We start from the raw sequence: 27,033 nt of genomic DNA, 5'->3' as shown, positions 1-27,033 counted from the left end.
TTATTTCTCGAGTTTCGACCGCTCCAGCACCGCTTCCAGATCCGCTCCGAAATCGTCGTCCCGCGAGTAGTCTTCGGAGAACTTGGTCGGCAAATTGACGCCCTTTTTGGACAGTGGAAAATCATCTCCAAACCCACTGGTCGCCACCGTCTTCTTGGTGGCCCCACGTTTCCAGCTATCCGTCGTCGCCAGGCCATGACTCTTGAAGTTCTGGCTAATGTTGCTAAACACATCGAAGTTAGCGAAATCGTTCGACGAAGTCGTCGTTGTCGTCGCCGATCCAAACTTGCTGTTGTTGTTATTGGAAATGTCCAGCTTGCCGAATCCGTCGTCCATCCGGGAGAATTCGTCATCCTCGAACGGACTGGCCTTGGCCGCGGCCCCGAAAAATGCATCATCGTCCGTGGTAGCACTTTTAGCCTCGGTCGATCCAAATGCCCGGAACAGAAGGTCCTGCTTGGTGTCCACCTTGTCGTCGGTGGCGGAATTTTTGCTAAAATTATCGTTAAATGCATCGAACGGATCGGCGGCAGATGACTTCTTGGTGCCAGAGGACAACGACGACGTAAAACCCGTTCCAAATGCTCCGAAGTTGTTGTTCTGGGCATCCCCAAAAAGGTCGTCCAACTGGTTGGTGGTCGTTTTGCTGGCTGACTGCTTGGGGTCCCGACTAAGACTGCCGTTGTTGTTCAGGGTATTCGAATCGGAGGAGAATGGATCTGCAAATATGGGGGAAAAAGAACATTCAAAAGGTCTTGTCAAGTTTAGGTTTCAGGGAAATTTAGGGATTAACTCATTAACAATCTACCTTCAGAGCTGGTTGTCGCGTCATCATCGGCAAACGGGTCCTCGATGTTGAAGGGATCCTCGTAGCGGTAATCCTTGAACGGATCTTCCACGAAGTCCACCGCCGAAATGGTGGGAGTCTTTGAGGTGGCGGCCACATTGGTGGGCGTAACGGAGAGCGCCGTCGACCCAAGCGCTGTTGTCGGTGAAGCCGTTAATACTCTGCTGGTGTTGGTGGTGGTGCTGGGAGCACCTAGTAGGATTGGTAGCGGGGATGCTCCGATACCTCGACCGGCGGCAACTGGTGAAGCCGAAGCCCCTCGTCCCGCGATTGGCGATGGCGACAGGACCGACGACGAGCCAAACACGGACGAGGAGCTAACCGAGGAGGACTGCAGTACCGTGGAGGGAGATGGGGCAGCGGGTTTGAGGTTCTGTGTTTTGTGTATGAGTGTGAGAATTTTTGATATGTAATGATGCGGTCAGGGAAATGATAAACAGAATAAAATTGTAATAAAAATAAAAGGCAAAGTAAATAGAAAACTAAACATTGATACCTACGTGTTGGCACAATAAAGTGTAGTGTTATTGTTTAAACAAGCATCGAAAAATGAAAAAAATAAACAAACAACAGAAATATAAAAGGACAGTAATTACATAACAGCTGTCTTGTAGACCTTTCTTTCAACTTCCACACAAACGATCAATGATCGAGTGGTCTTGCTTTGATTTGACCCCTGTCCGACATTCTACTAGCAATGGAGCAACGAAGGGTTATATGGATTGGTGAGCTCGTTTCATGCTAATATTTTATAATTAAATTTCATACAAATTTCAATCGCAATGCGGGATACGGGGAAGCAACCAATCGCTCCCAAATTTTGCACAATTGTTTTGGACGCTGAAAGGAATCGAAAAAACTTTGTTCCGAAAAATCGACTTTGTTGACCCAGTCTAATATCTATGTATGTTCCGGCATAACTCTGGAATGCGTCAAGAAATTTCAATCGAATTTGGCATACACATTCCTAAGAATGTGGAGGTGGTAGTAGGGGTATTGGAATTCAATATGGCGGTTTAGGCTCCAAGATGGCGGCCAAAACTCTAGAATGTATGCTATTTAAGGGCGGACGGGACGGTCGGGGAAATATCCGCCATTGCTCTGTTGCTACTAAGATGGTAATCTCAGATTCTACTTCATATTTTGCAACAAAAACCTATCACTGTGTATGCTCACTTGCAGTGCATATGCTGATTGTTTTTCAGCATCTTCAGTGCGATAGAACTCGAGATTACCATCTTCAAAATCGCGAGGCAAATTGTTAGAAAGAGAGGCAAGATAGGAAAAATAACACGGCGTCCCGTTTCACCTTAACGGTAATGCTGCTTCGGATACTATGCATTATGGGTATCTATCGATCCGGCTTCATGAGTAGAACTCAAAAATGAATATGCGACGCCATCTTGAAAACCAAGATGGCGGCCACGGAATGGGGTAGTTTGAGCTATGATACCTTGCAATATGGGTATCTATCGATTAGGCTTGATGAGTAAAAGGGTTGAGGGTTAGGTTAGATGATAGGGTTGCGGGTAGGGTAAACGGTGGGGCAGACGGTTGAGTAGAGGGTTTGGGTGAAGGATAGAGTAGAGGTGGTGGAGTAGAAGGTTAGGGTAGACGGTAGAGAAGAGGGTACGATGGTGAGTAGGGTTGAGGATAGGGGAAGGGTTAAGGGAGAGAGTAGGGTAGACGGTACGATTAAGCACAATATAGAGTATGGTGAATGGTTAGAGTAGAGGGTACCGTAACGGATAAGGCAGTTATTATGGTAGAGGATAGGGTAGAAAGTAGGGCAGTTGATAGGGTTGATGGTTATGATAGAGCGTAGGGTAGAGGGTTGGTATAGAGGGCTGATATCTTCTCTAGAGAGTAGAGCGAAGAATTGAGATGAGATTAGATTAGATGAGGTTTTTTTTCGAGACACCTTTGGGAATTCTTTCCAGGATTGCTTCAGTCATTCCTTTCGAGAATCTTCCCAGGTTTCCTCCCGGGGTTACTTCAGATATTGCTTCCGAAATTGCTGTACGGATGGCTTCTGGGTTATCTTCAGAGATTTTTGCAGGGGTTGCTTTGGAAAATCCGGAAGGATTCTTTTCGTTTTTCTTTTCTGCATTCCTTCAGGGATTTGTGCTGGAATTTCTTCATGGGATTCATTCAGGAATAACTTCAGGGATTTCTGCCAGAATTGCTTTAGAAAATCCTGAATGGATTCTTTCAGAAATACTAGCCAGCATTCTTTCATTGATTTCTGCTGGAATTAGTTCACAGATTCATCCTAGTATAAATACTTTCAAAGTGTTCTGTCGAAACATACTCAGAGAATCCTAGTGGAATTCTTTCAGGTATAGGTGCCAGGTTCCTTGCTGGCTTCTCGGGAGTTTTTCGGGCATTCTACTCGGGTTTTATACAGAAATTCCTCCCGGGATTTCTTCTGTGATTATTTCAGGGATTCCTACCAGGCTTTCAGCTGACATTCCTCTCAGGATTCGACCAGATAGGTATGCCTCCTAGAATTCCTCTCGGGATTCCGTCAGGAATTTCTACCGGGATTGTTTTGGAAAATTTTGAAAGATTTCTTTCAAGTGTTATAGTCAGCATTCCTTTAGGGATTACTGCTGGGGTTCCTTCAAAGATCCCTTCTGGAAATTCGTACAGGATTCCTTCAAAGGTTCCTACTAGGATTGCTTCAGGGATTCCAACTTGTATTCTTTCAAAAATTTCTGTAAATCTTGAAAATTCTGCGGGATTCTTTTAGGTATTCGTGCCAGGATTCCTGCCGGAGTTCCTCCAAAGATTCTACCCGTTTTTTTGACATTGAGAACGGCTTCTTTTGAATTGATGGCGTTTAAATAATAGCACAGACAAACAGACATACTACTCAAATCGAAATCATCGCACGATTTAACGGTCATTTTCAAAATAAAGCGTGGTTCGGACTGTGCTCGCATCTGTCATGGTGGCGCTGCTGTGCCTCAATTTTGCTGAGAAATGACCGCGACGCCGATCAATGTTTACATTAAATGACTCAATCTTGAACCTTCATTCATGTTTTATGAATGGATGACGCAACGGGGGAGTCGTCACCTGCAAAATTGTTACATCGAGCCGAGGGAAACAACACCTGCAAATGAATGCTTCGGACTGAACATTATAGAGGGTGCTAGTGAGATGCCAAACGATGTTTTTGGAGCAATTTTCTTCCAAGTAGTATGTCTGTTTGTCTGTGATAATAGTCAAATTATTATTTCAGCTTTTTGTAAATTCCAGCCCACATATTGTTCAAGAATAAAAAATCATGGAGTAGTGCAAACACAAGTGGAGAAGTCATATAGAGTATATCCGGTTGAAATTTTATATCAAAACATGGAATGATGATGAACCTTGGCATGTTAGTGGAATACCTGTAAGTACGAGGCACTGAAGACGACCTTATAGTTGAGGTCGAAATACGTATCTTTCAAAGGATGCAAATTCTTAGTGGAATTAAAAGGAAAAGTGCTTAACACGATTTTCCTTTTAAAACATGCAATAGGGCAATTTTCCAATTGTTGCACGGCTAAAAACTCGCCTATTGTTGCACACTCCATGTTATTCTTATGCGGTGTGCAACAATTGGCGAATTTTTAGCCGTGCAACAATTGGAAGATTACCCTATTTCAGAAAATTTTACGTATGGTGAGTACGTAAACAGAGTTTGTGGGATACTGAATGAAAAATTCAATTACTTTATCAGAAATCATTATCTGAGTTAAATCTAACTTCTACAGTATTTTCACGTTAGGTTGTGCTACACATAGTGAGCACTCTTAGAAATTAAATTTGAGAAATATTGAACTCTGCAGTTCCCTGGCCAAGTTCGCAGGGGTTGACGGTATTAAAGTGAAGGAGTTTCATTTTGATTATTGTAATGTAGTTTTCTTTAGTGAAACATATCACCTTTTTAACACTTTAATGCGCCTCCAACGGTTCATCACGAACCGGCTGCTGCAGATGGAGTATGGCTGATCATATGCATCAGACATGCTCGATAAACACGGAGGAACCGCCAGGGCTCAGTAGAGTCTATTCCCAAGCAATAGTTCCAAGTCGGTTGGATTTGAGAAGGTTTTGATGATCGTTACAAATCCTAATAAAAGTATTATAGGATTTGTGACAGGTTTTGGAACCTTTAACAGCCAGCTGACTTCAAAATGTTGTTTGGGCTCTATTTCCCACGTTTCTCGGTTGATTTTGATTAAAAATTTATTAATGTCATAGTCGCTTTTTCGATTTTTTACAATGTTAGTTGGTCATATTTTCTTTAAGTAATGCAATTAAAATCAACCGACGAATTAATAGTGGGAAGGAGATTTGCAGCACTTAATTGTGCTGATAGATTCGAAGCTAACGTGCGAACACTTAAACGCATTGTTGACGTCAATGCGTTCGACGTGACATTTTGGACAAAAGCTGACTGCTTTTTATTAACTGAACAACGCTACTTTTGTATGACTAGGTTGACATTTCTAGGCCACGCATGAGAAAATGACATGGTTTATCGAGGTAGGACCGATAGGACAGAACGAATTTGAATATTTTTCATAGTATTTGTAGGGGGATGAATACATAATAGTTGACAAGCAATTTTTGTTTTATTACAATCAACTGACCAACTTAGCGTATTTTTGTTTATCTCTTAGATGGTGCTATGACACCAAAAGAAAAATATCAGGAGTTCAGTTACATGTTTCTGTGGGGTTTTCACCGACAATTTAAGGACACAAGAGATGAACACAGATAAGTAGAAATCAAGAAAACAATTTGGCACAGAACCGACTATATTTTAACATACGGGTTCGACTGATTCGATGAATCTATCTAGAAGTATCTAGAAGACAATTGACGCTAAGATTGGAAAAAAAGCTTGCAGTTGGGACTAGACTAAAATAGTGGCGATAGGAAACAATGCGACAAACAGCATTATTATTCATTCTTTAATATTTAACCGTAGGCTTTTCGCCGGTTGACAGTACAGTATTTAGCTACGAAGATACGGATTAGTTGGTGTATAGATGACAGGGTTCTCACGGAAAGTGCTTCAAGCGAGGCTTACATAACAACTGACAATAAAGAAACCTATTTTCCTTGACTTTCTACGCAATGGACATCCGACCGAACACACGTGTTTTTGTTAATCTCCTAGGCATTATCAAGACATGACGTATGTGCATGACGAAACAACTAGCAGGACACAGTTCCAGACGTCTCTTTTTAATAACTACATTCAGCATATTTCCAATAAAACTACACTTCAATAAAGCAAAGACTAAAGCTGCTATGATAGAACAGACCAGAATGACTTAATTGACTATTACCTTGGAGATCTACTTCGAATAACTGACAAATTGACAAGAACCTAACTAAATACATGGACCATACTACAAAAAAAAAAACAATTGACAAAAAGAAAAAAAGGGGAAACTTTTATTAAAACTATTTTTGTTCAACGCAGGCCAAAACAGTGTCGACTTGGGCCACGATATGCCTACGTACTTCTGTGTGTTGAAACAAAAATAGAGGCTCATAGAAGCAAACGTAGGGATAGGGTGCGGTGTTAGAACATAAGCACAGTGTGCTACCGCCGTAATCACTATGAAAAAAAAAAAAAAAAAAAAAGAAATATTGAACTCTGCAGTTGAAACTACATGAACTTATTTACAACGGCCATGCATACTTTTAGGCGTTTATCGGGTTAGATTTATGCCCCTCATTTATAAGTCATTTTTCTATTCTTTTTGAGTGGTTATCATCACTCTCACTTGTTAAGAGCTGTATTATGTCTATACGGATCAGAATATAACGATAGCGTAGAAGTTGTGCTGAAATAGAACTTGAGTAAATTATCAGATATCGAGGGCCTACATTTAAGATTTTTTTTGGAACTACACCATAGACTTCCATTTTTTTCATCGAATCATGCTTATTTTATTGGAAGTTGACCTTTGATAACAAATTTATTTAAAGATTTAAATTGTGAGACACCTTGGGCGTTAACGGGTTAAACCTGAAACTGCTACTGTTCATTCATTCATTCATTCTGAGAATGCTTCCAGGAATGCCTTCCGGAGATTCCTCCACAGCCTCTCCAAAGAATTCCCTCCGGAATTCACCCAAGAGATTCCTCCTGTTGGAGTTTCCTCCAGTAATTCATTCCAGTGACATTACCAAAATTCATTCCGAGGATGCCTCTAGGAGATTTCTCCGAAAAGCCCCACAGGAATTCCTTTTAGGGATTCCTCCAGGAGATTCTTACGGGAATTCGCTTCCGGAGATTCCTCCAAGAATCCCTTTTAGACATGCTTCCTGGATTTTGTAAGGGTTCCTTCAGAAATTAATTACAGATATTTTTTCTAGAACTTCGTTTCAGGAATCAAAATATGCTTTCGAGCGCCCTTCCACAAGTTACCTTCGAAAAGACCCACAGGAATTCCTTCTACGGGAATCCCTTCCGGGGATTCCGCCAAGAATCACTTCAGGAGCTTCTCCGTGAATTCCTCTGGGAATTTCTTCAGTAATTGCTCCGGGAGTTCATCCAGGAAGTTCTTCCGGAAGTTCCTCCAAAAGTTCATGTAAGGGTTCCTCCGGGATTCATTGAGACCTCGATACCAGATGAAATATCAATAATAACAGATACAATAAAAAAAAAAAATCACAAAAACATATTTTTAAAACTATGGACAGTTCCTACCTAAACTCCTCACGAAATGCACCACAAGCTGATTTCTTGCTAAAGACACCACGAATTCTTTAAAATTATTAAGATTGTTAAGGAATCCGAAATCAGGACATTGTACTCCGAAGCCATCGCTGAAGAAATTTATTAAGGGAAGCCCACAGGTATTCCAGAAGGTATATTTGGACAAATTATCGGAAGAGTTCATGGATAATTTTCCTGAAGTATCCTAGAAAAAAAAAACTCAATAAAATTTATTCACGAATGCATCCTTCATTAAATTCTCAAAGAAATCCCTGGATACAAGGGAAAGAAACCCTGAAAAAAACGGAATGCTTGAAGAAATAAAAAAAAAATTGGAAAAAAAAATCTCTGGAAGAATCTCCGGATGAGTTCTTAAAGGATTACTGTCAAGGAAAATTTCCGAAGAAATCCTTACAAGAAATCCCTTGAAAAACTCCCGAAGGAATAGGTACTTGTAGGATTTTCCGAATGAAACTCAGAAGGAACTCATGTAGGAATCTCTGCAGGTTTTTCCACAGAGGAGGAATCCATGGAAAAGCCATAGAACTCCATAACAAATTATGGAAGGATTCCCGAAAAATCCCTGGAGGAATTCACTAAGAATTCACTAAGAAATCTTTGGAAAGAATTCCCGGAGGAAATCTTGAAGGAATCGCTGGTAAATCTACGAAGAAATCCACACAAGGATTCCTGAAGTAATCCCTGCAGGAATTTCCAAAGAATTACTTGAAGGAATTAAGGGATGGCTGGAGGAATTTTTAAAGGAATCCCTAAATGATTCCGTAAACGAATCTCTATGGGAAATATCTGAGAAATCCAGAAAGTAAATCTAGGGGTAATTTTTGATGAAATTCTTAGAGGTTTTTCGGTATGATCTAGACGTGTACGATCGAAAGTAAAAAACACGAACACGTTCCAGGAAGCTATTCGCCCTTTGAAGGAAGCACGACACTAGACGGACTAGCATGCAACGCCTAGTTGGCCTAGTGGTACAGCCGAAAACTTTTATTGGCAGCTGCGGCAGGAATCGAACTCACGCTCTCTTTCACGAAGCAACTAAATGCTTGGTGACACTAGTCACATGGCCATGAAGCCATGCATTCCTCCGGAAACTTCTCCAGGAATTGCTCCAGAGGTTCCTCCAGAAATTCTCCCAGAAAGTTCTGCCGAGAGTTCCTCCAAGATTTCCTCCAGGAGTTCTTCCGAAAATTCCTACGGGAGTTTCTTCCAGGAATTTTCCCAGGAGGTTCCTCCAACAGTTTCCGGGAGGAACTTCTGGAAGAACTCCTGGAGGAATTTCCGGACGTTTTTGGAATTTCTCAGAGAAAATCCCGGAGGAATTCTCAAAAGATTTCCTTGATTTCCGGAGGACTTCGTGGAGAAAACTTTTAAGGAATTGCTAGAGGAATTTCCGGAGGAATTCCTGGACGAATTTCCGAAGGAATTGCTGGACGAATTTCCGGAGGAATTCTTGGACGAACTTCTGGAGGAAATTCACAGCTTTGACGACGACTGTTTAGTAGACTTTTTGGGAATTGTAGTGGCGTATCAGTCTTTTCAGGGAACCAAAAACAACTATATGTTTTCTGTTTCCAGCGTTTCGATCCTCATTGGATCTTCTTCAGAGTATCAAATAAATTGTTGTTTCTTCGTCTAGTAGTTGTTTTTTTAAAACATTTAACTGTCATTCCTTGATTTAGAAATTTGTCCGTTTTTTTTAGAACCGGAAAACTTTAAAATTTCTAGAAACAAATTTTATAGTCTGGGACCCGGACCGCAATCCACTACTTTTGCGTACAGTTTTCCGGACAAATTTCTAAAACAAGGAATGTCAGTTGAATGTTTCAAAAAAGAACTACTAGATGAAGAAACAACAACTTATTCGGTTCCCTGAAGAAGATACAAGAAGGATCGAAACAATCGAAACATAAAACACCAAAAAATACCACAAAAAACTTCTGGAGGATCTCCCGGAGGAACTCCCGGAATAATTTTCGGAGGAAATCCCGGACGAATTTCCAGAGGAACTCCTTCAACATGAATGAAGGTTCATGATTGAGTCATTTTATGTAAACATTGATCGGCGTCGCGGTCATTTCTCAGCAAAATTGAGGCACAGCAGCGCCACCATGACAGATGCGAGCACAGTCCGAACCACACTATATTTTCAAAATGACCGGTAAATCGTGCGATGATTGTGATTTGAGTAGTATGTCTGTTTGTCTGTGATGTTAGATGTCGACTTGGCTAATGTCGGTACCAAGAGTACCTATAGTCGAAATGGAGCGGAGTCAATTATTGACGTGACCTTTTGTAGTCCTGGCCTAACAAGTAGTTCGAACTGGAGAGTAGATGATGGCTACACTCACAGCGACCACCTGGCGGTTCGCTACAGTATCGACTACAACAACAGCAGACAGCGGAAAGAAGAAGAGGCGGCTAGGCCAAGGCCAAGCCCTCGCAGGTGGAAGACATCATACTTCGACGAAGAGGTATTTAGGGAGGCGCTCCGCCGTGAGCGAAACTTAATCGGTTTAGACGGCGACAAGCTGGTAGCGGTGCTCTCACGTGCGTGTGATGCGACCATGCCTAGGCGAGTCCACCCTAGAAATGGGAGGCCACCGGCTTACTGGTGGACCGACGCGATTGCGGACCTGCGCCGCGCCTGCCTACGGGCTAGGCGGCGGATGCAGCGGGCACGATCAGAGGAAGAGCGAAACGAACGACGGGTGGTGTTCGCCGCTGCAAAAGCCGCGCTTAAGACCGAGATAAGAGCAAGCAAAAAGGCCTGCTTTGAGGGTCTCTGTCAGACTACCAATACGAACCCGTGGGGTGACGCCTACAGGATTGTTATGGCCAAGACGAGAGGTGTGATGGCTCCTACAGAGCAATCTCCAGAGATGTTGGAGGGGATCATTGGAGGACTTTTTCCGCGTCATGATCATAGTCCTTGGCCTTCTTTCGTAGGACAGCCGGGGACTGGGGCTGGCGACGCGGAGAGGGTCACCGATGTGGAACTTGCGGGGATAGCTAAGTCCCTTAGCGTAGGTAAGGCCCCAGGTCCGGACGGAGTTCCGAACCTGGCCTTAAAAATAGATATTGCAGAGGCTCCCGAGATGTTCAGGTATGCTATGCAGAAATGCCTGGACGAGGGAGTTTTCCCAGAAGCTTGGAAGAGGCAGAGCCTGGTACTATTGCCAAAGGCGGGGAAACCACCCGGAGACCCGTCGGCATATAGACCAATATGCTTGATTGACACGGCGGGGAAGGTGCTCGAAAAGATCATCCTCAGTAGAATGTTGAGGTTCACCGAGGGCGAAAATGGTCTTTAGAGCAACCAGTACGGCTTCCGGAAGGGGAGGTCCACCGTAGACGCTATCTTGTCGGTTGCAAAAACCGCCGAGAAAGCTCTCGAGCCTAAGAGGAGGGGCATTCGCTTTTGCGCGGGAGTGACTCTGGATGTAAGGAATGCGTTTAATAGCGCCAGCTGGTCTGCTATTGCCGATGCGCTCTTGCGTCTGGGGATACCGGAGTAAGGTACCCCGGGGCAAGTGAGAATCGGGGGCAAGTGAGACCTATAGCTAGTATTTTTTTATTATTTATTTTTAAGACTAACATTCTTCATGGAAAATATAGGTATCACACCTACGGATACTTTGAATACAAAAAAGTGTTATTGTTTCAACCATAAAGAGACCATATACGTTATTGTTGCTCATATACAATTTTCAATTCACTAGGTAAGATTGACGTGCTCTACTACATTCGTCATTTAAAAATAGATTTGTTATTCTACAAATACTTTTTTGGTTTCAGGATAGTATTTGGAGTTCATGCAAATGATTTCAAGCGAAAAAGCATTATTTTATTTTTATTTATTACCTTTAGTTTACTGCTCTCACTTGCCCCAGTGCATTTCGCTATCTGGGGCAAGTGGGACCTATGAGAATAAACAAAGACAATTTTATGGGTTCATCTCACCTTGTCCAACCTAAGATGAAATTAGCACGCAAGTCAATAAAAATTGACGCGTTAAGTAATCTACTGTTGAATTATACGTTATTTATTACTTCTATTTAGATGATGAAATTCTTGTTAAACATGGTAAAACCCTGGGTAAAACAAAAAAAATCAAAAGCATGTATTTTTTATGTTTTTTTTAAATATCTTCCATTTTTTCCACTTAACGCTGCATAATGCATTCTTCTGAGCATTCGGGAACCATCCATTAAAAAATAAAATAGGGAAATGGCCTTTTCAAAATTCATGATTAAAAAAAACATTATTTAATGATCGTAAGATTATGTAAGGGAGAAGATATTACTGAAAATCTCGAAACCCCAGATTTACTATTGGTGAGAATCATTAACTATATAATATAGAGACCAAGTTTCGAAATCTTTTGTCTCTTAACTTTACGGCGCTTTTTGTATAAAAAGATCAATTTATTTTGCATGAGCTGTTAGAGTTGATTCAATTTCCCCCAGCGATTTTTATGTGTTACGTAATTTATGCATGATACCATAAACCTCTTCTTATTTTAATCTCTAAACATAGTCATTCATATAAGAGATTTATGATTTATGTTACCTTATTTGTTGCAACTTATATTAAGCAATTTGAACAAAATCTCTGAATAGGTCCCACTTGCCCCGTGAAACGCAGTAAATGAAGATCTGCTACACTTTTCATTATATGCATAATATATGGAAAGTAAAAATTTTGAAACAGTTTTAATGCACGTTAATAAGTACAAATATACCAACAACGTCTTTTGGGTCCATTGGAATTATTGAAGAATTTGTGTTCTGAAACTTTTGGCATGACAAAACCAAATTAGCATTTTTTTTAGGTCCCACTTGCCCCGGGGTACCTTACTTGTACAAGATTCTCGAAAGCTACTTTCAGAATCGCGTACTAGTTTACGACACGGAGGTGGGTCGGAAGTGCTTTCACATAACCTCTGGAGTCCCGCAAGGTTCCATCCTGGGTCCGGTGTTATGGAATGTCATGTACGACGAGGTGTTGAGGTTAGAGTACCTAGTGGGAGTGGAGATTGTCCGATTTGCCGACTACATTACGCAAGTCTACGGTGAAACGATCGAGGAGGTGAAGTTGACTACCGACCACTCGATCAAGGTTGTGGAGGCGTGGATGCGGCCCAGGAAACTGGAGCTGGCTCACCACAAGACAGAGGTGACGGTTGTTAACAACCGGAAGTCGGAGCAGCAGACGGAGATCAGTGTAGGAGAGTGCACTATCCTGTCTAAGCGCTCCGTCAAACACTTGGGCGTGATGATCGACGATAAGCTTACCTTCGGTAGCCACGTCGATTATGCCTGTAAAAGAGCCTCCACAGCTATTGCGGCACTGTCCCGGATGATGTCCAATAGCTCTGCGGTGTACGCCAGTAAGCGCAAGCTTCTGGCTAGTGTTGCTACGTCCATACTTAGGTATGGCAGCCCGGCGTGGGGCACCGCGCTAAGTACTGAATGCTACCGACGGAAGCTGGAAAGTACTTACAGGCTTATGTGCCTGAGGGTTTCGAGCGCGTACCGTACCGTGTCACGCGACGCTCTCTGCGTCATTGCTGGTATGGTGCCTATCAGCATTCTTATCAGCGAGGACATGGAGTGCTTCGAAATGCGCGGCACAAGAGGCATACGCAGGACTGCCAGGATGGCCTCTATGGTCAAATGGCAGCGCGCGTGGGACAGTTCCACCAAAGGAAGGTGGACCCATAGGTTGATACCGAGGGTAGATAGTTGGATTAATAGGCGCTATGGGGAAGTTACATTCCACCTGATACAGGTCCTTACAGGTCATGGTTGCTTCCGACAGTATCTACACCGTTTCGGGCATGCGGATTCTCCCGAATGCCCAGTGTGCAATGGTTTAGAGGAAACGGCGGAACACGTTTTGTTCGTGTGTCCGCGTTTTCGCACAATGCGTGACCGCATGCTTGCCACATGCGGGGAGGACACAACTCCGGACAATTTGGTCCAGAGGATGTGTAGGGATGAGGTTAGCTGGAACGCCGTTTCTACGGCTATCACCCATATGGTCTGGGAGCTACAGAGGAGGTGGCGCGTGGACTCGGAGAATGGCTAGTCTAGATGCAGTACAAGAGGTGGTTCAAGGGTTCGTAGGTCATACCGGTGCCCTGCGGTCGAGATCGACCCTTACAGCGATTAAGTGGCCGCGGAGAGGAAGTCCCGGTAGCGGTGCTGTCGTGGCGTCGGTCTACTGGGTTGGATCCGAGCCCGCGGTTGGAAAGGGGTCCCCGGCAAGGGTCGGGGTAGGTGAGACCCTGCTGCCTGCAACCTTCGGGTGCATTTGATAGGTTCTTGATGTCTGCAAAGCAGTTGGGCGCGGGCGGGGTTGACCCTGCCCGCCTTCCGAGGACAAAGGGAGTGGCGAGGACCACTCGGGAAACTGGCTAAGCGCCAGCATGCTACCGTGATGGACTCTCCAGAGCGAGTCATCGATGTTCGTTGCTGCTAGGCCACGGCAGCTAACCTTGTGGGTGCAATATGCACTAGCCTCTCTCTGAAGCAATACCTTCTTGGTGGTTCCGGAGAGACGTAGGGTTTGGCGACCATAGGAATGTGTTTTAGTGGGTCGAGGAGAGAGTAGTCCTGGCTTTTACTAGTGTTGTAGAAGACGGCCTTAACTCCACACTACCCTAACCTTCCTGTTAGGGTGTTTGTTGAGCAGATTTATCCCCCTATGGTTTAGAAGGAAAAGAAGAAAAAAAGTCTAAGTGTGTACTGTACATTCTTATTATGTTTCCAGTTCAAAACCGAATTAGCGACATTTTTTCTTTGACTTCCGCTGATTTTGCCTTGCGTTAAACACAATGTCGGAAGTGGGGCGCTGTATAGAGCACCAGGTGTACAATACAGCGCCCCACTTCCGATATTGTGTTTAACGCAAGGCAAAAGCAGCGGAAGTCAAAGAAAAAATGTCGCTAATTCGGTTTTGAACTGGAAACATAATATCTTAGCTTAGCTTATCTTAGCTTGACATAACTGTACATTCCAATGGTTGCTCCTCCGTGATTGATCTGAACTGATATGAATTGCACTGAGATCCAACTGAATAAGGGGCTAGGACACTCCACTTAATATCCAAGTGCAATTTAAGCAGCTCATTCACTTTGGATAAATACCGGCGCAGGCCAAGTCCTTACAGTCAGTTGGGAAAGGAAAGGCAAGGAAAGGAGTGTGATGGTTGTTGCTACTAGAGACCGAGAGCACTCTGCGTCCCCACAACCAGCACGGTTTGGGGTGTTTTGTTAGCTGGACATGACGGTAGATCTGGGATATATTTAAGTTGATTACTCTGAAGCCGCAAAAATCCGGACGCGATTATCCAGCGTCACGAGTTCAAGAAGCAATATCAAAGGGTTGTTAGCCGAAATGGTTATTGCACAGTACAGTCAGGTCTTTTTTTACGCGGTTTTGATTTACGCGGCCGCGTAAATGAAAACTCCATACAAAAAAAAATTCATCGTCTTATTTTTGCATGATTCGTCGAGAAATGGTGAGACTTTTTTTACGCGGTTTTTCGAATTTTGAACTGAGTTTTTTTTTTACGCGGTACGTATCCCCCGCGTAAAAAAAAACCTGACTGTACAATCAAAAGCTGGACGAGAGGAAACCAACGAATCTGGAGATGTCTACAATTTATGAGGGTTTATTCATGAAGCAGTGACAACAACAGCGCAAGAGGTGATAGGTACCGCTCAGCGACGCCAACGTAAGGGTTGGTTCGACGAGGAGTGTCAACGACGAGTGACGAACGAAAAGAATGCCGTCAGAGGTCGAATGCAAGTGGCCGGTACCCGGTGCAACAGGGAGCGGTACAGGGTGCCAAGAGCAGCAGAGAAACGATTCCACCGCAATAAAAAAACGACAGAACGAAGAGAATATAATTGCTGAAGCGCAGGAAAGTATGGACAGGAACGATATGCGGAGATTTTATGCAACTGTCAATGCTGTGCGGCACAAGACTGCACCAGCTGCCACAATTTTGCAAAGTTACGAGGGCGACATTGACAACTTTGGCACATTTTTGGCTATTGTGCATCAAATGTCTGGTCGTCCTCAAAGTTTTGTTCCATGTTATTCATGTTAGATCACGACTAGATCTTGCATTCTAATAAAGCGAGCATAACACAGTGTTATTATTTCGCCAGATATATACCAAAAGACATCGAAATTTAGCATGTAGCTTACGTCACTTTGCAGAATTACAAGGCTGTTACAAAAGTGTCGATTTGGAAACCGCAAAATCCGCACCAAGCCATTTGAAATCCGCGCCGAGGTCATCAAATCCGCGCCAGTACAAAAACATGATTTTGATGACTGAAGCTCATAAAAAAAAAACAAAATTTTGTTGCACTCCAGATGAAGAGCATTTTTATTGATTTAATTTTTAACTATTATTAATCTATGACTTTAGATGACAACTTATACATCAAACAAGAACTGAAAAATGTTGCATACAGGCTTTTTTTTAATTGGAATAAAAAGTTTTGAGTCGATAGTTCTTTGATTGTTTAGCAATCAGTGTGTCTGCTATTTTACGAGAATAGGTTTTCCTTAAAACAATTCCGAAAAAGGAGCATTCTTGGTGATTTTATTGAAACAATTTATAACCAACGTTACCCGGGCAGAAAAGAATTACAAAACAATTGCAAGTTTTACCATTCAAAACGAATTACTGAATGGTAAAATTTGTCATTCGTTTGTTTGAAATAAGTGACAAAAGGGCAAAAATAATAACTGACATTGTTCAATAAAATAACTAAAGAATGTCAAATTTTGACATTACAATGGCAAACCAAGAACAAAAAAATTAAGATTGAGAATTGCAAAATATACCATTATTGAGTTATTGAAAATAGAACAATATCAAAATTAGTTATTCCCTTGTCATCTAAAAGAAGGGTATATTAATGTTTATTCCAATAACAAAATGAAAACTTATAAGTTTTTTGGATGGAAAGTAATTGCAAACAAATATCAAAATTTACCATTAGAATAACCAAAGTTCAAATTTTGTCATTATATTGTTCTTGATAAGTGCCAAAACTGCGAGTGCATCAAACTCGCAAAAGGTCAACAATAGCTTACCAATTGCAAAATTTGTTATGATAGCAAAAAAAAACATTCAGTAGTTATTCTTCCAAATTTTAAAATGACAAGCGAATGGCATATTTTTATATGATATCATATTATGCTATTCGCATGTTGTTTTAAGCTCTTCATGAAGAACTCATGAATGACAAAATAAGTTATGACAATAAAATTTGTTATTCTTTTATTTTTGGTTTGCCATTCACCTCTACCCGGGCCTGAAATAAAATCTGTCGTAAATACCAAAAATCGTTCGAAAGAATTGAAAGAAAATTTTCAGAAACATCTTGAGATTACTTTTTACAGAAACTTATTTTATGAAGATACAACCCAACTAACATTTCGGCTGTATAAAAGCTTAAGAAAGCTTTCTTCCAAAGGCGTTTGCTTAATAAGTTTTTATGCAACCACTTTTGTTAGTAGGGAAATAGAGTAATACTAGTGGAATTCATTGATTAAATCATCAATACATTTTAATTCTAAGGGAGATATTTATAAAAAGGAAGCACTCCACAAAAATGTCTGGCAAATGTTCTGAACATTGCGCAAAAGATATGTAAAAAGTATTAATCCAACACTGCCGTAATTCTGCAAAGTGACGTAAGCGCCATTCAAAATGCCGATATTTTTCGGTATATTATATATAATATCTGGTGTAAAAATAACACTGTGGTATGCCTGCTGTATTAGAATGCAAGATCTAGTCGTAATCTATCATCTATGGAAAGAAACTTAGAGGATGAGCAAGAGTTTTATGCATAATAACCAAAAGATGGGCCAAAACTATCAATGTCGCTTACGTCACTTTGCAGAATTACGGCAGAACAGAAATTTATGATAATAGCTTCTGGCACATCGCACCCTTGTAAGTTCATTGAAGATTTAAGCTACACTGAAAAAACTGATCTTAAGAAGGTCATAAGTTTGTCTTATGAAATTTCGACATAAGAAAAAGTTTTGATTTCCATAAGAAATTCTTATGATATCATTTTATAAGACGTCTTATGAAATATTTTTGCGCAATATTTATGAGAAAACGGGACAATCAACCGGAATTATTAATACACAAGTAGTTTACGAACGAAAACTAACAAATAACTTTATTCAGAAAAGCAAAAGTAAACATGTCTTTACTGCTCGATCACTGCTTTAGGAATGACGTGTCCAAACAAGAACGCGCGTTGGCGGTATGATGTTGACAGAGCCGGCGCACACGTTAAGAGCAGCTCCAACCGAGGGGCGATTCACTCATGTATTTTCGATTCAGCTCAATGTATTGAAAATCGAATTGATGTATTTTTGGTGTATTACCATGTATTTTTTGTATTAGTGTATTATTTTGCATTTAGGCGAATAAAATCGAATTGATGTGTATCGATGTAATAATTGAGTATTTTTCGAATGAATGTGTATTTTTTAATTGATTTTCATATTTTGCATTAAAATGCAACTTTGGGACTTACGTTTGTAAACAAAGAGAAATTCAACCAAGTTTTCGAATGCCGCATTGAACAACAACAAGTAATCATTTTATTTTGCAAAATCAGCTTTAGTTCCAGAATAAAAATCCCCATTACTTCATGGTGTTCCGGAAATTAACCAGTATGATTTTTCAACTATTCCACAGATGAGGGAAATCAAACAACCTGAACTGAAGCATGCCAATGACTTCAAAGTCTCCCCGTTACCTGCACAGCATTCTGCGTAAGCACCGCCTGCAGGTGGATTAGAACTGCTGAAATCAATAAAGTTTTCGTTGGCATTCTGAGATAATGCAAGTGGACACTCAAAAATGATGCTGATCCTTGAATTCCCCCAGCAGATTTTATGAAAACACCTCCATGAATTCAATGCCATTCTTCCAGGAGCTGTTTCGTCATCACCTCCTCCAACAGTTCCCTCTGGAATTTTCTGAGTTGATTTTGTGATTTTTGCAGGCTTTCGTTGTGGCATTTCTTGAGGACTTTTGTATTCATACAAAAGTTTTTTCTGGAATTGCTCCAAGACTGCTTTCTAGATTTTCCCGAAGACTTCTGTCCAAGCTTTCAACAGAAATTCTTTCTGGAATCCCTCCATGAATTCTCCACCAGATCCTTGTCGGAAACCTTTTTGAACATTTCCTGGGATTCATCCAGGAGTTTTGCTCGGGTTTCTTCCAAAAGTTCCTTCTGGAATGTGTCCATGAGTGCCTTCACGGATTCCTCCAAAAGTTGATTTTGTGATTCCTCCGGGAATTCCTCCTTGGGTTCCTCCAGGTTTTCTTCCTGGGATATCTCAAAGAGTCCTTTCTTTGTTATCTCCGAGGATATCTCTTTAGATTCCATCTGTGACATTCTCTGGAATTCATGATTGGATTTATCCAAAACTCCTTCTTGATTCTCCCCAGAGCGAGTTTTTGGATAAATCTCAGAAGGAACACCTGGATAAACCCCAGAAGCAATATCTGAAACAACTCTTGGAGGAATTTCGCTCTAAGAAGAATCGGGGAAGGAATTCCTGGAACAATTTCCAAGAGGAAATTCCTGGAGGGATCTCTGAAGAGTGGTTTCCTGGAGAAATCCAAGAGGAAATAACTGAAGGACAGTCGGTGGTCAGACCTGACAGAATCCTGATTGGACTACCTGGAAGATTTCCCAAATTCCCTTTGCGAATTATTGAAGCAATGCTGGTGTGCATATCTTGAGGAACACCGAAAAATTTTACAGGAGCCAGTCATTGAAGGAATTCTGTTAATCGCACATACATGGAGAAATCCCGGTGCGAATATCTCGAGAAATTCCGATATAAATACTTGGAGCGGTCTCCGAAGCAATTCATCCTTTAGGAATCACCGCAGAAAATCCTTTTGGAAGAGTCTTCCTGGTAATTTATTTTGTAGGGACTTAAGCCTTCAAGGAAGGCTCATTTGGATCCTCTGTGGTATTACCTACCTACTTTAAAAGGAATGCTCCTGAAATCAATCTCCCATGGAGTTTCACAGAAAATAATCTCCGTTGCAATTGCCTTGGAGGAATATCTTACGGACATTCCTCTAGCAGGATTCTACAGAGTGATTCCTCTCTTATATTCCAGAAAACATAAACTTAATTTCCAATATCATGATCGGACACCTTCACTTGACTCCACACAATGGTTTGTTTGCTACTCTTAATCCATCACGGCGGATTGTGCTCAAGTAGGTTTACTATTCAGGAATATGATCCAGCTCATGATCCAGCTCGATCCAACTTCAGGTGGACTGACAATTGTCAGTCCCGGTGTCTGTAAACAACAAATTTATGAAGTTTTCTACGTCATCTCACACGATTATCGCAATATTCGCGAATCAGTGCATTGAATCATGAGTTCCATCATATTTGTGCATTTCAAGCGATTTTAAAATATTATTGTATTTTTCGTGCATTGAAGCATTTTTGCATTTTTGTTTTGAATTTGTGCATTTTTGCGAATGTGGCGTATTTTTAATTCTGTTTCGTATTTTTCGTGCATTGAAGCATTTTTGCATTTTTATTTTGAATTTGTGCATTTTTTTTCGAATGTGGCGTATTTTTAATTCAGTTTTGAATTTATCGTGTATTGATGTATTTTTGTGTATTTTTTTCAGTCGTGTATTTTCAATTCAGTAACGCAGTACAGTGAATCGCCCCTCGGCTCCAACGTAGGGGTAGGAAATTGATACCTCAACACCCTCGCTCAATTTCCGAACTTTACCAAACCCAAATTGGTACGATGCTGCAGAAACGCCTTACTCGGTAATCCTTTTGTCATAACGTCTGCAAGCTGATTTGCGCTTGGAACATATTGTACTGCTACCTGCCCTCGCTGAATCAGTTCCCGCACAAATCGGAATTTTACGTCAATATGCTTCAATCTTCCGACATCTCGTTCATCCTCCACGACTCGAATGGTTGACTGATTGTCTTCGTAGTAGATGATTGGTTCTTCAAACTTCACTCCTAGTTCCTTCAACAAACGAGCCATCCAGATACCGTGGCAGACGGTGACACACAAAGCAATAAGCTCTGCCTCGGTAGACGATAGAGAGACCGTTGGTTGTTTCCTTGTTAACCAACTGACCGTGCATCCGTGCACGCGAAAAACAGATCCTGTCAACGATCGTCGATCTACAAGGTCGTTGGCCCAGTCTGCGTCTGAGTATGCTTCCATTGCCGGCGATTTATCGTCTCCTCGAAATACCAGCCCGAGATCTATAGTACCGCGTACGTATCGCAGAATGCGCTTCAAATGCACCCAATGTTCTTCCGTAGGGCAACTTTGAAATTGACTGAAATAATTTACAGCCGCACACAGGTCTGGTCGTGATGTCAATGTGACGTACATTAAACATCCAACCAATTCTCGATACGGTTTGTCCGTCCGCATCGATTCTTCTCCTTTCTTCAGCCGCAACCTGCACTCCATCGGTGTTGATATAGGCTTGCAATCACTCATGTTGAACCGTTTCAAAAGTCCTTCAAGGAAACTTCGCTGAGAAATTCTCAGCTCCCTTTTCTCACCATTTCGTTCGATTTTCATGCCAAGAAAACAGTTCACTTCCCCCACATCAGTCATTTCGAACTCCGTTGAAAGGCACTTCTTCACAACTTCAACAAGTTTCAAATGTCGTCCAATGAGCAAAACATCATCCACATATAGAACAAGGAACACTTGATTCTGTCCCGTGCCCTTAACATACAAACACTGATCACTTGTGCTTCGACGGAATCCAAGTCTTTCCACAAAGCTATGGAAACGTTCATTCCATGCTCTTGACGCTTGCTTTAGTCCATAGAGCGACTTATTCAGTTTACACACTAGGTTCTTACCTTTCTCATGTCCTTCCGGTTGGGTCATGTAGATTTCTTCCGATATCGACCCGTTCAGAAAGGCAGATTTCACGTCCATCTGGTGGACCGTCATCTTTTCTTTATTTGCGATGGCCAAAACTGCACGAAGCGTGTCCAGCTTTGCCACCGGAGAATACGTTTCGGAATAATCGAATCCGTGTCGCTGCGTAAACCCCCGTGCTACAAGTCTTGCCTTGTACCGATCTTCTTCGCCGTTTTCACTTCTCTTCACCCGGAACACCCACTTACAGGATATCGGGGTACGCCCTTCTGGAAGTTTCACCAGTGTCCACGTATTATTCCGCTCCAGTGCATCGATCTCTTCACGAACAGCTGCCTTCCATTTCAGCCAATCCGCTCGCTCTCGCATCTCACGCAACGTACTAGGCAAATTCTCCACGTAGCTTGTAGCGTTCAATGCGTATCCGGTAATGTTCATATCATAATCACTGTGCCAAGAAGGTGCGTGGCGATTTCGCCGCGGCCGTTGGTCGCTTCCCGCTTCTTCACTCACTTCTTGCGATGATTCTTCACGAAGCGTATCATCACCACAACTTTCGTACTCTGCATCGTTATTTTCTTCATCTTGTTCCAAATCACTTTGTTCTTCTTCATCTTCATGTTCACTCGCCGGATCTGCTGCTGCTTCTCTTTCATCCTCGCTAGCATCCGATTCTTCGGAACATACAGGAACTCGCACGATGCCACTGTCACCTACACTGCTTTCCGGATCCTCTTGCCTTGCACCACTTTCCTCGACAAAAATCACGTCTCGTGCCACCACGATCTGCTTCCGCCTTGGATCCCATACTCGATATCCGTTATTCGAGTAGCCGACGAAAACTCCTTTCCACGATTTCCCATCGAGTTTCTTCCGAAGCTCCTTCGGAATGTGCACAAAAACTTTCGATCCGAAAACGCGAAGTTTTTCAACGTTTGGCTTCTTTCCTTCCCACATTTCGAAGGGTGTTTTCTTCTCGCCGATTGCACTGGCTGGACTGCGGTTCGCCAAGAACGCCGCCGTCTGAACCGCGGTACCCCACAGCTCGCTACTCACCCCAGAATCTTGCAGCATTGACCGCGTCTTCTCTACAAGCGTTCTGTTCATGCGCTCGCTGGTACCGTTTTGCTCCGGCGTATACGGAACCGTCCACTCGATTTGCACACCTTTCTCTTTGCAAAATTGCAGGAAAGCACGATTCTTGTACTCCGTACCGTTGTCGCAACGAAAACGCGAAATACTTCTTCCGAACTTCGCGGACACTATGGCTTCATACTCGCGAAAAACGTCCACTACTTGATCTTTCGAACTGATCAAGCACACGACGGTGAAACGACTCCAGTCGTCAATAAAAGTCACAAAATACTTTTCACCATCGACGCCCACTGGTGTCACCGGGCCGCAAACGTCCGAATGTATGAGCTCTAGCACTCGCGTCGATCGACGCTCTTCACCGACCGAAAATGGTTTCCGTGATTGCTTACCGACAATGCAAGGCTCACACACGATTTCGTCCGCGAATTTCCCATCGATCTTCGCTTTCATACCGATCACCATCTCATTACGCATTAAGAGTTTCAAGTTCTTTCCACTCAAATGGCCGTACCGACGATGCCAAATCTCAAGCCCTTTCGGTATCCGCCCACAAGAGTAATGCGACGATTCTTCAGGCACACTTTCGCGGTACAAGTCCAGTTCATATAATTTACCACGCCGATTACCCACCGCGACTGCACCGGATTCTCGTTCAATCGACACTTTACCGTCCGCGAACATCACTTTCAATCCGGCCATCTCCATCTTTCTCACTGATAGAAGATTTACTCTCGCTTCGGGAATGTACAGAACGTTTTTCAATGTAATCGGAATCGACTTACCGTTCACTTGGGAGTAAAGTTTTATCTCACCATGTTGCTTTGCGACGATGCATTCTCCTTCCTTGGCTACTGCGATCTGCATCGGGCACTTCATCGGCGTAAGCTGCTTGAACAAACTCTTGTCGTTTGTCAAGTGCTCCGACGAACCCGAACCAACGATCCACCCAACCTCACGGCTCGAGAGCTTCCTTGCACCAGCAAAACACACACCATTTTCTTCCCCCAAATGAGCACTACTTTTCTTCGACCCCTTATTTTTCTTCTCCGGGCACTCGGACAATTTATGTCCCTCTTTGTGGCAACCAAAACACTTGAACTGTTTCTTCTGATGCTGTCCGGGTTTCTTCTTACTCGCTCCGGAAAACGCCGCCGAATCACCGGCAGCCGGCAGACTCGCTTCCACGCCCCCACTTTTCTGCTTGATCTCCTCATCAAGCAGACGGCATTTAACGAATTCGATCGTCAAATTCTCCTCCGGCATTGTTTCCAACGCCGTCACGACAGTTGCGAAAGCCGGCCCCAACGTCAACAGAAGATGGCAAACAACATCCAGATCGTCAATCTGAGCTCCGGTGCTTTTGTACTCCCGCACGATTTTATCAAACACGAGGAAATGCTCCTGCAAACTTCCCCTCTCGTGACGGAGTGTCAGCATTTTTCTCTTCAGGTGCAAACGGCTAGCTATGCTCTTCCGTTCGAACACCCTCTGCAACGCCGACCAAATAGCTTTCGGCGTCGGCTGATCCTGGACGTATTCCAGCTGATTGTCGTGAATCCGAGAAATCAACAGAGATTTGCATCGACGATCTTTCTTCTTCCGCACTTCACACTGCTTCTTCTTATCCGCCCGGACATCAGCAGTATCACTCACTTCGATTTTCAGTTCCTCCACTTCCGCGATTTCCCGACTGATGCACTCGGTTAACTCGTGCTCTTCCAGCACAACCAGCATCCGGTACTTCCACGCCGGATAGTTAGAACCATCGAACAACGGAACGCGCACGAAATCGTCCTTCTCCATTTTCTCGAATTTTTACTATTCGCGATTCACCGGGACCATAACCTTATGAGAAAACGGGACAATCAACCGGAATTATTAATACACAAGTAGTTTACGAACGAAAACTAACAAATAACTTTATTCAGAAAAGCAAAAGTAAACATGTCTTTACTGCTCGATCACTGCTTTAGGAATGACGTGTCCAAACAAGAACGCGCGTTGGCGGTATGATGTTGACAGAGCCGGCGCACACGTTAAGAGCAGCTCCAACGTAGGGGTAGGAAATTGATACCTCAACAAATATAAAACAAAATCGCAACCTGGATCGAACCAGGGACGTCGAGATCGGAGAACGCGTGCTTTACTCACGCGCCCATCGACGCTTCGAAAGTTGGAATGGTTGGAGTGCAATAATAAGTTTGGTTTTTCGGGATCAACGTTTCATAAGATATATGATGATTTTGACAAGACCCTTCTTATGAGATTTTTCATAAGACCGCTGTAATGAATTTCTTAAGAAATTTTTGCCTCAGTGTAGAATGTCTTCAGTCTTAGAATTCTGAAAGCTTTAACGATTTCTTCAAGTATTCTGCAAAAACATCCTCCAAAAATTCTACCAAAAAAAACCCTTTGATAACTTATTAACAACCGCAACTCCTCTCACAACGAGTGCTCCAACTAGAAATCAAAGAGAAATTTTACAACAGAAGTTTACGTTTTTTTAGAATAATTCTATTAAAATTTTAGCAAAAAATCAATCGATTCGACATAAATTCCACAAAAAACTGATTCGGGAATTTCGTGAATTCCGTTCAACTTATCAATAATGAATGAAAAAAGTCCTGCATGTTTAAAAAAAAATCGCTAGAATTTTTCCAAAGCTTTTTCCATGGAATTTTCTAAGATAGCAATCAAAAAAATCTTCAGGACTTCTTACCTGTAGTCTGTACATTTTTTCAGGAATATCTGAATTTTCACGACATGCTGTGTCAGAAATCAGATTGATTTCTCACGACACATACAGTTAACAAATCCAATGATTTTCTTTACGAGATTCTATTGAAATTGACTACAAAATTCAACCAAATGTTTCTCCAATAGTTCCGGTTTTACAAATTCCATAAAAACAGCTTTCAGTATCACCAAGAAAGCTCAGCCCCATAACTCTAATTTGAAAATGTTCATTTTTTTTTTTGATTGTGTTGAGCCTGATGTCTAAATATTGAATGTAAGTGCATTTGAAAACTATTTCCGCAAAATCCGCGCCGAAATTGACAAAAAACGCGCGAAATCCGCGCGAAACGCAAACACCGCGAAAAACGCAAAATCCGCGCCATGTGTAACAGCCCTGGAATTACGGCAGACCAGTACCCGCCACGTGCAATGACGCGGGAAGGAAATTTGCTGGCAGACAAAGCAAAGGTGGCAGGCAGGTGGAAAGAGCACTTCGAAGGTTTGTTGAATGGCAGCAGATAACAGGATACCAGGATTACCATACTCAGACAACCAGTAATCGTAAAAGATGTTGCATAAGATGATAAAGTGGAGGTCATATGCGTGCATGCCTCCATTTAGGCGCATGCGAAATGTACGTATAACGCCTCCACTTTAACATCTTATTCAACATCTTATACGATCACTGGTTGACTGGGTAATGGATGATGGTCAAGCAGTGAAACCATAGACAAACAGACATATTACGGTGGGACTATGAACATGTTGTTTATTAGCTTTAATTACCGAATTGGTTTTATCGCTGCTGTTCTTTCTGGTGCTGTGGTTGTAGAGAGTCTGATCTTGTCTAGTTTGGGTAGTGGCTACGGTTTTTTTTTTTTTTTTTTTTAAGGTTCAAAAATAAATCACTTCATTTATTTTGCGTTCTATGATTTATATCGTCTTACATTCGTTCATAGCAACAACTAGTTAGCAGCAAATACGGTTATCCGGATATATTCGAATTTCCATATCGAATCAGTTATTCAGTGCTAATAGGGTTCAAATACATTGTAGTAAATATTTAAAATATTGTTTGTTTTCTTCATTTTCAGTTCATCGCGCACCACGATCGAACATAGGGAGAACATTTTAAAAATATATATTAAATCGTTTGAACAAGCCGAACCAAAGCGTCGTTGAACACAAAGCTCTACCATATGTTTTTTTTTTTTTTTTTTTTTTTTTTTTTTATTTATTTACAAATTAAAAACGTTACAAAGCTTAAAAAAAAAATATCTCTAGAATACAAATGCATATTTTCCAAATACTTTCTTAAAAAACAATCTTTGATTCCACCTTTGGTTCCTCAACATGTTTTGGAACACAAACAAAGAGGGATTTTTGTAATGTTTCATATTATACATAATTGCCTCTACTACTATCCATAAGGCAGCTTTCATGTCTTTTCTAGTATCTCCGATGTATGCTGCTACTATTTCAGTACAACTATTGATGCTTATGTGTATTCTGTTTCTTATCAAATCTTCAACCCATTTCCACACTTTTCCGGAATATTTACAATCTTTAATTCTATGGAAATTGGTGTCGAGTTTGTTGCATATAACACATCGGTTATCTGATTGACCTCT

General features: G+C 42.0%; 1 protein-coding gene across 1 annotated transcript; it reads right to left on the bottom strand.

The window, feature by feature from the left end:
- LOC115253946 (copia protein) lies at positions 1–26,039 on the bottom strand. The gene is made up of 3 exons (XM_062847782.1): positions 20,435–26,039; positions 809–1,220; positions 1–719 (listed from the first exon to the last, which is right to left on the bottom strand). The coding sequence occupies exons 1-3, from the start codon at positions 24,467–24,469 to the stop codon at positions 1–3; spliced, it is 5,166 nt and encodes a 1,721-aa protein (XP_062703766.1). The 5' UTR covers positions 24,470–26,039.
- Between the last annotated feature and the right edge of the window lie 994 nt (positions 26,040–27,033).

The sequence above is a fragment of the Aedes albopictus genome, chromosome 2, assembly GCF_035046485.1.
Source record: "Aedes albopictus strain Foshan chromosome 2, AalbF5, whole genome shotgun sequence".
Lineage (NCBI taxonomy): Eukaryota > Metazoa > Arthropoda > Insecta > Diptera > Culicidae > Aedes > Aedes albopictus.
Note: the sequence above shows the minus strand (reverse complement) of the source record. Positions and strands in the feature narration are given on the sequence as shown.